The sequence below is a fragment of the Betta splendens genome, chromosome 4, assembly GCF_900634795.4.
Source record: "Betta splendens chromosome 4, fBetSpl5.4, whole genome shotgun sequence".
Classification (NCBI taxonomy): domain Eukaryota; kingdom Metazoa; phylum Chordata; class Actinopteri; order Anabantiformes; family Osphronemidae; genus Betta; species Betta splendens.
Window position 1 is genome coordinate 15,104,698 of NC_040884.2, and position 11,455 is coordinate 15,116,152.

An 11,455-nucleotide genomic window follows, 5' to 3' on the forward strand; every position below is an offset into this window, starting at 1 on the left:
TTGGTTTTACATTATTGCAAGATATAAGTAATTGACAAAAAGAAAAATTCATAAATTATAAATTATGTCTTAAAATTGTGCTGTATTTGGTTCGCTTGATTTTATTATAGTATTATTAGTATTATTATTATTGTTGTCGTTGTTTTAGTATTAAAAATTTGGCGACATCTAAATATATGAACGACACCAATTCCCAGGCTTCCACAGCACGGCAAGGAAATTTCACTTCCTGCTACGTCAACGTCAGCGCGCTCCTTGCGTCCTGGAGACATGACGTCACCACGTTTGGTTTCCAAACAATGCTCAGGAAAAAGCCACGTTGACGGTCCACACTGAAGTGAAGTCCACAATTCCAGGCAGAATTAAGCAGCGACTCGTTTGCCAGACGCTCCGGTTCCGTTTCGCCGCCCACTCCGCGTCGGAGCCGACATGTCATCGCCCCCGAAGGAGAAAGTGGAGACCAAAGGAGGCCATCTCCCCGCAGGTAAAGCTCCCTGGACTGCTGGTGTGTGGATCTGAGAGCGTCCTATCAAGCTGCGGGCCTTTGTTCCTGCACTGTTTGAAAGCAGAAGTCATATGATGATCACGATGAAGGGAAACAGGCAGCGCCTGACAGCGTTTACCGCTCCCTGGGCTTTAGCGCACTCGAGGCTATTTTTCTCGTTTCGCACGGTTCCTTACTTCCTGATTGGCGCGAAATCTGGCAGCACAATTAAACGTGGTGACACTTATAGGAACGATGGTGCTTTACAGGGGCTCTAGTTGCCGTGTTGCACGTCACTGTTGCGGTAGTGGAGACCGTTGTCTCCAGGCTCGTCCTTGTAGGCAGGAGGGGAACAGGTAACGTGGACGTGGACGTGAGCAGAGGGGAAGGACACGGGGTCATAGCGCAGGCTGATAAGGAATGCCCCACGCGCACAGTCTGTGATTAGTGGCCAAAGCACACGTCAGTCTTTACCAAGACACAGTCAATGCAGATGTCAGAGCGCTTTCCAGTCGTTATTTGTTTTGCGGTGAAGTGGCAGGTCAGTGTCAGGTTCACAGCAGCAGGAGCGCCTGGTCACCAGCACAGATTTCACACTGACTGCTGTAACTGCAACTGAAAACATGTATGTGCCGAGGTTAAAGATAAACCAGAAGCGATCATCAAAAAAAAAAGAGGCAGACTATCCAAACCCAATGCATTTGTTTTAATATCTAAGACCTTTGTGTGTGTGTGTGTGTGTGTGTGTGTGTGTGTGTGTGTGTGTGTGTGTGTGCTGCAGTGAAGGCAGGAGGCAAGAGGATCGTGCAGAAGCACCCGCCGACAGCTGCACCGGAGCCACCGCAGAAAGACGACGATGAGGAGTACGTCAGCAGCAGGTACGGTGAGACGCCGGAGCCCCGTGGAGCTGGGAGACCACGCGTAAACACGCCACAGCCCACGAAGGGTCCTACGCGATCACGCGTCTGCTGATGATGTTGCCCGTTGTTAAGTACTGTACTCCGCACATGCATCCTGGTACATGAAACAGGTTCACCGCTCACTACCGTCTATTTACAGCCCATAATTACACACACCAGTTGGATTTATAGTTTGGCGGTGGAATGCACAACTCCGTGGCTGTGTAAGTTCGTATCATGCCCCCCCCCCCCCCCCCCCCCCCCCCCCCCCCCCCCCCCCCCCCCCCCCCACACACACACACACACACACACACACACACACACACACACACCCCAGCCAACTGCCAACTAAGCACTTTAGCTGTGTTCGCGTTTCTATAAGGCTACACTGTAGGCAGTTTTGCAGCAGACTTGTTGTGTACTGTTGCCAGCTAATTCAGTAAACAACATAATTACTGTATAATTACAGCATTAACTTCAACAGCCCATTCAGCAGTCGCTATTGTTTGCTACGAGCAGCCTTGGTTTTGCATGTTTTACATCATGCTGGCTCTTATTTCCCTGCGATAGCGCTGTAATTGTTTTGTTTTCATATTAGCGTGTTTGGCTTTTGATGCTCGGCGTATTGTTCGCACTGGGGTCGTTGTGTTCTGTGGTAGAGTTGTTCATTGTTTTGAATGTAGACACGTTCGTCTACAACTCCCAAGGTCTGTAGAAGGTTCAAGGTTCAAACTGAGGTCGGTTTATTCGTACACGTCATGGTTTTGGCTGAGGAATCGTGGTCGTCCTCGCAGTTATAGTGTGACCGTGCATGCGTTTGTCTCCTACGCCCACATGTTACATCTCCTCAATATTCATGAGGACACATCAGCTTTGAGCGTATCGGTGCAGGTGGCCTATTCACACCGCATATCTGCGTGTGTGCGTTAATGAAAGGTGATAAATGAGACTCGACAAGCAGTTCACAGCAGTGAGCAGGGTTCAAGAACATCGCCAACTGTCAAGAAACGTGCTTCAAACGCGCATCGCGCACACACACACGTGCACACACACACAAGCACACACACACGTGCACACACACACACACACACACACACACTCCCAATCACCTTCGTTATGTTTTGCATGTTTGTCTATCACCTTGTTTCATTGCGGATTAAATCAAGCCTCTCTGTGCAGTGACTTTGAGTCTTTTTTTTTTATTATTAAAAGTCCAGTAGTAATGCTTTAACTGTTGCTAATGTTAAATTTAGAATGGGGTGTGACACCATTTCAGCCTGTTGAATATGCACTTCCTCATTTTATCATGTTGCTTCAGAGGATGTACAGTCATGCATGCACAGTGTGAATGCTGCACATAGTTTAACTGTCATTTGTAATCATAATTGATATTCTTATACTTGTTAGTAGTCCAAACATACATTTTTGGATTATTTTAAATTGTGGTAAACAGATACACAGTTTATCATCATATAAAGCACAAAGCTGAGTATTTGTGTTTCAGAATCAGAATCAGTTTTTTGCCATGTTTGCACAAGATAAACACTTAATTGCATACCGAACATTAATTATTTGAATATTAGTTACAGTTATTAGTCAATGCGTTAAAAAGTGGAAGTTGTAGGCATTTAAGCTCTGAAATAGATGTTTGTCTGATAAGACAGACGTCCCATGAACAATAGACCTAGTAGACCTAATGCGCAACTAGAAAAAGCTTTCGAGCGCTGTAATTTGCCTTTGCTTGTATGTGCTGTGAAAATACCTCATACAACTAGTGAATTCAAATCATTTAGATTTTGAAGTCAGCCTTTAGCTGCATTGCCCTCCTGTTGGCCTGGCTGTGGAAATGCAGACTTACCTTCCTCCTGTCACATGTTTACACCGAACCAACAACTACCTGCCCTCACAGCCAATAAAAGATGCAGAGTAACCCCCTTCACACTCACTCACTCACTCACTCACTCACTCACTCACTCACTCACTCACTCACTCACTCACTCACTCACTCACTCACACTCACACACAAACTCTGTCTGTCTCCCTCCATGTCACGCTGATGGACATCTAGCAGGTGGCTACTGGGTAAATTTCACATTAGTAGCAGCCTGTGAAGCGGTGCAGTCAGGGGAGCACCTGCCATAGCCAATCTAACCAAAATGGACAATTGAGGCAAAGATGGAGGAATGTGTGGTCGGGGTTATGGCAAGAAGGGCCTGGCAAAGAGATTCTGTGGCTATATACAGATGTGAAGTATAAAAAATAGATGCTTGGAGTAGGATAAAAGCATAAATAGAAAGAAATGATCCAAAGGAAGCTGGTGACCCAGCAGAGGATCCTGCTCACTTATTTTACAGATGAATGTTTTTGTCACATCCGTCGGCAGGAACTCAACTGAACATTCTGTCAAGTATTTCCATGAGAGTTAGAGAACAGGAACAGGCCAGGTGGTGCTAAATGCATGTAGATGAACATATGGTGGCTTCATCGCTCAGGAGGTCGCATCTTATTAGAGTGAATAAGTGGTTGGTGAACTCCCTGTGTGTGGGTTTCCTTTTTTTTTTTTTTTTTTTGAGCTTGTCAGCTGACGTGTGTGCGAACGGAATTCAGGGCTCCGCTGCGCTGCCGCTCCTGCGGCTCCATCCGCATATTTTGGTGAGAGGTGGACGTGTTCCAGAGTCGGCTGCGATGTGTGCAAGCCTGACTGAATCACTGCACATAGGAACCGTGGTGCAATGTGCTGTAAGCTGACAGCTCATGGTGAAAAGTTGGGAGGAAGAAAAATAAGGAGGGGGGGGGGCAAGAGGAGTGGAGACGGGCAACAGGCATCAGTTTCTATGGCAACCACCACCTCGCCCACGGCAACAAACTTCCTGCTCCGCCGAAGCAGGAGATGGGTGGGTCAGTGGTTTTAGAGGTTAAGAGATGGCACCGTATGAATCATTGCAAACCTGGCTTTTTTTAAATCATCAGGTGAAATTCTACTTCTGTTTATCTGTCTATCTTTCCCCCCTGTGGCCTCTCTTTCCTCTAACTCCACTAGCAGGAGCAACTCCTCTCCCACAGCTCTTTACTGCCTCCTGGAGGCGGCCTCCGGCTCTGCACGCAGCCGCCTCCTCCCACGGCAGAGCTGCTTGTCACGCCAGGTTTCTTTTTGAGTGCCTCCTGTCGATATCTACTGTATGTGTTCACCGTTGTGCCATATCTAAGGTGTGTTGTCAAGCACCTCTACTAATCCTCGATTTAAACTCTTCAAACACTTCCTGTCAACTTAGCATCAGCTATAACTAAAACCTGTCATTTGTGTCAGTCTCTCTGAGAGATTTGTGTATTTAGCTGCCAGTCAGGTTTCTTTAAAAGGGGTTCTACACGTGTGAAGGAGTGTGTTACTTGTTGGCTGTCTGCCTCCCTGACAGCGTTACACCCTTCACCCCCGCCTGCCTGTTGTCCAACCTTCTCTTATCTGCCTGCCCTCGTTTCTTCCTGGTCCAAACACCCAACCCCAGCGGCGACGACAAGCCAAAGTTCGACATGAAACACGGTTCGGATCTACTTTCCCTTTCCCCTCGCATCACATTTCAGCACTTTTCAGATTGTATTCAGTAAAATAGAGCCACGTGACAGCCCAGTGTGAGGTAGCTCCCAGCCCACGCTGTCTAAGTATGTGAATACGTATCCAACTGAGCATCACCTAAACCTCACACGTAGCTACTGCTTCACTAAAAAGTAGTGAAACTGAATCAGCCACTGTACTAACAGTATTCTCCTGCAAAATCGGAGCTTGTGCATCTCAGGCCTAGCAGGCCATTCATCTGAATGAGGGACACTTGTAATAATATGTTATATTTAACTTAATTGATAAAAGCCTGGAGAGCCCTCTCAGCCGGCCTTCTGAGAAGTAGCTAGTGAGGAATAATCAGCGGAATTCACCACATCCAAGCTTTAATTTATTGGCAGGGTGCAAATGTTCTCATTAAGGTAAGTAGCAGAGGACTGCTGAGGTCCAGGATGCTGATTATAGAGGTGGAGGTTAGCCAGATGTTTTAAGAATCCATGACTGGTACCTGACTGTGTTTTCAAAGAGTGGCGCGGGCAGAGGTCATAGAATATTGAAGAGTAAGTAGCAGATGTTTCAGATGTTACGCACTCGTAAGTGCCGGGAGTCTCACTGGTGCCCTGTGTGAGAAGCCTCTCTAAATATTTAGGCTTTTAAGAAGTAAGCTCATGTCTTTGAGTAAAGTTTTGAAGGTGGCCACCACAACTGTTCTCCGTCGCCGGGGGCGACCAAGCCATAAAATTAGACGCCGCTCGTTTGTCATGTCAAGGTCGGTGGTTACCTGAGGTTCCACCTTCCTCCTCCAGCGTCCATTCCTCTGCCTCTGTCCCTTCCCTCGGTCTCCGCCTGAGTAAGAGCTCCTCTTACACTCTATTATTATGACCCAGGTGTTTTACTTCTCTGTCCACCCTGCCCTATCACCTCCACTCGCTCCTCCTCCCCTCCCTGTGTCTTACCCGACCTGCTTTTACCCCTCGTCTTCCTCCTCCCGTGCGCTCTGCTTCCTAACTTCTTTCCCAACCTTTTATCATCATCATCCTCCTCCTCTATTACTCATTTTTCCTCTCTTACCTCCAACACCCCCCCCCCCCCCCCACACACACACACACACACCTTCACTTCTACCCCACCCTTCACTACTCATGCTTTCCATCCAGAAGCTGTGAGCCCCAGTGTTTGGCCAGGATGAATAGCAGCTATTTAAGCTGCTGGCAGGTGTGTGTGTGTGTGTGTGTGTGTGTGTGTGTGTGTGTGTGTGTGTGTGTGTGTGTGTGTGTGTGTGTGTGTGTGTGTGTGTGTGTGTGTGTGTGTGTGTGTGTGTGTGTGTGTGTGTGTGTGTGTGTGTGTGTGTGTGTGTGTGTTTCTCTCTCTCTTTGTGCTGGTGGGTTTGCACATGCCAGTGTGCTTCCATAGAGTTGTGGTTGGTGTGTGTTTGGCTACTTGTCTAACTTTTGCATGTTTTATATTTATTATGTTATGATGTTTGTTCAATCTGTATTTGTTTTATATTAAAACTGTTAATATTGTATATTAATACAACATATTACACATATCTTAACAATTGAATCAGCTCTAACAAACACACACTGCCATATTGCAAGACAGACTAATTTGTATTTTTATTCTCTCTGTGTCTCTCTTTTTAGTCCACCAAAGGCTCCTGTGATTGTTTCTGGAGTGGTTACAAAGGTAAAGCACCCGCACACACACACACAGACTACAAGCGGTGTTAAAATAAGCATTATAAGGTTTATATCTGGGACATGAGCTCTACAGGGAGAACCAGGAGCTCAGTGCTCAGATAAAATGAGAAAATGAAAAAAGGCAGCGCATTGGGAGGCCAAGATTGCTCATACGCTCATTTTGAATTTAATGCAAGCACCACTTTTGAAAAAAATAAAAAGAAGAAATTAGTTTCATAATGTACCAAGTTTTTTTCAAGGTCCACCAGTCTGGACTGCTGACAGGCCTATAGTAATGTGTTCGTGGCTTGGCCTTTCCTGAAACAGACGCCTTGTGCAGGGCAGCATATGTTGCTGCAAAGCCTGAATATATTGTTGCGCATTAACTGAGCCTTCGCTGATGTGCACGTTATCATGCTGGGCGCACTCGCACGCCCTCGTGCCATCACGGATGCCCGGCTTTGAACCGGGCGCTGATAACAAACCTCACGGTCCGTCTCCTATTTAGCCTGGAGGACGTGGCATCCGTGGCTTCCGAAAGGAATTTCAAAACTTCTCTTGGTCTTCACCTCAGTGCACCTTAAATGAGCTTTTACAGCAAAGCAAACTGATTTGTGGATGCGGCGCATACCCGTGTTCCCTCAAATAATACAGGACTCCGTTAAATCGCACACGGCCTGTGTGTGAATGTGTCTGAGTGGAGAAACGTCCTTGACTCCACAGATGGCTCTGTTTCCTACCTTGTCTGTCTCTCGCTGTGTTTGTGTGTCTCACCAGGCGGAATGTTTGTGGAAGATTTGCAGTGATACCAGAAAGATGGCAGGTATCCCATTTATCCCCCTCTCCTCCTCTAGCCGTCCAATTCGGCCACTATCAGTGCCATCGCACCCGGGGGCTAGGGCTGCACAAAGCCTTAGAAAAGCCTTTTAGGATCTCCTAAGTGAGACACTTTAGTGTGTGAGAGTCAGCTTGTGGAGCTTTGGTGCGGCTGGAATCTCTTTAAACTAAGATATTTCCTCTTTGTGCTGTTTGTGCCTTTCCTGGTGCTCATTGATGCCTCGGGGAGTGAAGAGTCCCGTACAGGAGCTACTGCACCATAAATAGCTCAAATAAATAATGGCAGCCATGACTGACAGCTGCCAGATGTCGGCTTGCTGCATAGCTGCACATTATAACCCACACTGACCCCTGTCAGCAGCTGAAAGCACCGGCACGACGGCGTCAAAACAGGAAGAATCGCGTTATTATTCTCATCATGTGGTCCAATGGTTTTTATTTAAACATTAAAGTTCAACAACAGTCGTCTGTCTACATGTGTACAACACAAAAAAATGCCCCCCTAATGTGATTACAGTGGAAGTGGTTGGGGACAAAGCTACTAGTCGTCTTCATTAGTGCACTAAAAAGGCGACAGTTAATTGGGAACCACGTCGTTTCAATCACCATAGCTGCGGTTCACGCCGCACCGCGGTGCTTCAGCTGGGTTCTTAGCGCACCTCTGCTTCAATGGGACTGAGATGGCAGAGAGAGAGGAGCTCGGAGCTTCAAAGAGAGTTTCAATTCCATCCACATCCCGTGCTGTCAGCTGTGGCACTGTCTGTTTCCAGCACCACCTTGCATGTGATAATCACAAGGCGTTAAATTGGTGGCATGAGTGTGTCCACGTGGGTAGAAGAAGGAACCTGCATGGTTTACATGTGTATTCTCCAAACATGGCGTCGGCCACCTGCTCATGAACCGAACACATGAAGAAAGAATTGGTACGCTTGAGCAGGGCAGTTTGTTGTGTTACGTTGGATAGATTCTTACCTCTGTCGGCAGACGAGTGTTCAGTTTGTCTTCAGACCAATAGGTGGCAGTGTTGCGTCGATTGTTTTAATGTATGCACAAGTACAGTACAATTAGTGTGTAATTTATACAATGATGTGTTTTCCTAGAATAAGATTTAAAAATATTTTGCCCACTGTGTCACGATATAGTGAAGTTCTGTGTCATGGTACATATTGTATCACCAGATTCTTGCCAATACACAGCTCCCACGAAACCTAATGTTTTAGATCAGACTGCATTAAAAATTCAGACACAAAACACCTTTTATATATGTGTTATTCACAAATGCTGCTTTTAAGTCGATCTGTGCTGGTCAGCAGCTAAAACCTTGAGTTTTCACTCGCAGCGTTCACAGCTACAGCTATAGGCTGCTAACGGGTCTATCATAAATGGGGTGTGAGTAAGAAGCCAAGAGAAAAAAAGGTGTAGCATGAAAATATATAATTTAGTGCCAGCACCAAGAGGAAAAGAGGATTCTGCCAAGGGAAGACTTGACAGAGAGCAAATGACTCTGAATTTCTGCTTTGATCCAGTTCAGATCAGTGTATTTTCGGGCATTTACTTCGAGTAACCGATGGAGACGAGCGGGGACGGGGTGCTCCATACTGTACACACCACGCACGCTGGAGATTTCCTCATTGTGGTCATGATTGCAGAGAGGAATCCAGAGCAGTGGATTAGTCTGCAGTGCCTGGCATCGATTAGGAGCCTCTTGTTGGTCTCTCCAGGTGAATGGGAATCAAAGCGGTGGGTTTATAACGGATGCAGGAAAGCTTACGGGGTGCGCCGTCGGACAGTCTCCATTCAGCTGATGAGCTTCACATCTTGCAAGTATGAGCTGAGAGGCTTTTTGTCTCCGTCTGTCTCCAACAGGCATAAAACTCCAAATAAGACTTGGTGTTTTATGGCATTTTAGTTTTTATTTTCGTCTATAAACGATAAACAAATACATAAAACCTGAACAGCTGTTTGGGTCCCTTTTTAGTGTGTGACGGGGTTGTTTCACGTCTCAAAATGCCATTTGGCAGCACTTTCATTTTAAAGGCCCGTGCCAGCTTCAGTGAATTCACTTTGTTATTGTGCCTTTTAAAGTTGACTCAGCCTCCGTCTTCTCCTCAGGGTGATAAGGACTTCACCCCGGCAGCTGCTCAGGTGGCCCACCAGAAGCCCCAGCCTAGTGTCCCCAAGCTGCCCCCCGTCCAGCACATCAACCAGCACATCCACCAGCCCCGCAAGTGAGCCGGGCGGCGCCGCCGACGGCTACACGAACTCCACCGGCCGGCCTTCACCAACGGAACACACACAGAATGAAGACGTTTCCCCACCAGGCACAGATCTCCTCTTTAATCAGAGTCATTTTTGTTTGCCTGTTGTGTTACATGTAACAAGTAATTTGTCAGCAACAGACACCTAATGCCAATACAGCCATTGTAGAAGTCCTACTCCTTACACCCTTGCTGCATTGGTGCTGCACTATTGGTTCTGCACTTTGGGTCCTCTCCTGAAGAAGGATTGACAGCTGTATAGTCTTAACATGGTTTAAATGGGTGGAGGGTCTATTCTAATGTTAAACAGAAGAGGAGCCCAGGTCAGAGTGTGGAGGAACTTCCACTTTAGCAACATTCTGCTTCACTGCAACTTGCCAATCACAGTAACTATTAAAATCCACCAAAAGGAATATGGAAAGCAGCTTTGGAAATTGCTAAAATAAGTTGGGCGACTTGCTAAATTGCACAGGTCCGACGTGGACCACAGACCCTTTGCCAATAGCGAGGCAGAGTTGATCAGTTATTAGACCAAACGCTGACTTCGCAGCAGCTTTGATGAGCATTCCATTCGACACTTTTGCCCTGCTTCAGGACATAAACCCGTGAGATCTAGAGATTTATGACCGATTGGCCCACAGCTGAAATGTTTAGATAGATCTACCCCAGAGAAGAAATTAGCCCTTTCCAGTTAGACTAGTCAATAAGATGCAAAGCACGATTTCTGTGTAATGATGGCTGCTATTACCCAAAGAGCTACTTCAGGTGTTTTAATATCATGCCACAGGACAACTGGCTACAGTTGATCAGAGGATTATAACTGGGGTGTAGTTAATGCTGGTTTGCTTTCGCTGCAGTCTCATATGTCATTGTTATTACTTTGAGAGGAGCAGTGCTGTTCTGTTATTTGCTCTCCTGGCACTTGTTAACTCGTTTTAGTTCAAAGCAACTGCACCCAGCATGTCAGTCCTTAGATTTCAGCACTTCTTTTCTCAGCGCACATGCATTTAGCCACATTTTGAGGAGATGGAGTGAAAATGGAGGGGAACCTAAAGAAAGGCATTTACGGCGTGGCAGCTGTTTGATAGTGGGTCTTTGCGTTAACATTAGCTCAGACGACTCGGTGAACGTTACTACAGTTTAAGCCAGGCCTGAGAGGCAGGTCAGTGTTTAATGCAGCTCGTAACTTTGAAATGAAGGTGAAAACAGTGCATCAGGACAATAACTACTTTTTTGTGTCATTTCACATAAAAGTGTAGAATACATATGTCAACTGTGTGTCAGTTCATCAGTGTATGAGAGGAAAAACCGCTTTGCTTGTAATTCCTCCTGCTCAGAATTATGCAGAAACGGTTGGCTGCACCGCATCTGACATGTTAGAATCCGCATCTGACATCTCTATTAGCTTCCCCCAAATCCAGATTGGCGTTTCCCACAAAGTGATGCACACCGGACAGATGCAAACGCGCTCGCACCCGATTCCTTAATCACCTTTTTCCTTACACTCAAGTCGTGTCTCAACACTAATGTTCAGGTTTCCAGGAAGGAGAGAGAAATTTTATCTCGCCATAAGGAATGATTTCCTAAGTTAACTTCGAGTCTGGAAGAGTTTTATTTTCGTTTTGTTTTTTTTTTTCGAGTAAATTGTTCAAATTTGTACAAATCTTTAGCCATTGAGTGGACTTAGGTATTAGGTGGTGTTGTCATATTAAATAAAGATATGGACTATCTTGAGAAATGCT

The 11,455-nt window shown here is 46.2% G+C and overlaps 1 protein-coding gene across 1 annotated transcript; it reads left to right on the plus strand.

The window, feature by feature from the left end:
• The first annotated feature begins 244 nt into the window (after positions 1-244).
• dap (death-associated protein) lies at positions 245-11,455 on the plus strand. Its single transcript, XM_029146957.3, has 4 exons — positions 245-484; positions 1,266-1,362; positions 6,583-6,625; positions 9,568-11,455. The coding sequence occupies exons 1-4, from the start codon at positions 430-432 to the stop codon at positions 9,685-9,687; spliced, it is 315 nt and encodes a 104-aa protein (XP_029002790.1). The 5' UTR covers positions 245-429; the 3' UTR covers positions 9,688-11,455.

Excerpts from the sequence above, each read along its gene's own strand:
- dap (XM_029146957.3), top strand. The coding sequence starts at position 430 with ATGTCATCGCCCCCGAAGGAGAAAGTGGAGACCAAAGGAGGCCATCTC. Across the intron at positions 485-1,265 it reads AGGAGGCCATCTCCCCGCAG|TGAAGGCAGGAGGCAAGAGG; the intron begins GTAAAGCTCCCT and ends TGTGTGCTGCAG. Across the intron at positions 6,626-9,567 it reads TTTCTGGAGTGGTTACAAAG|GGTGATAAGGACTTCACCCC; the intron begins GTAAAGCACCCG and ends TCTTCTCCTCAG.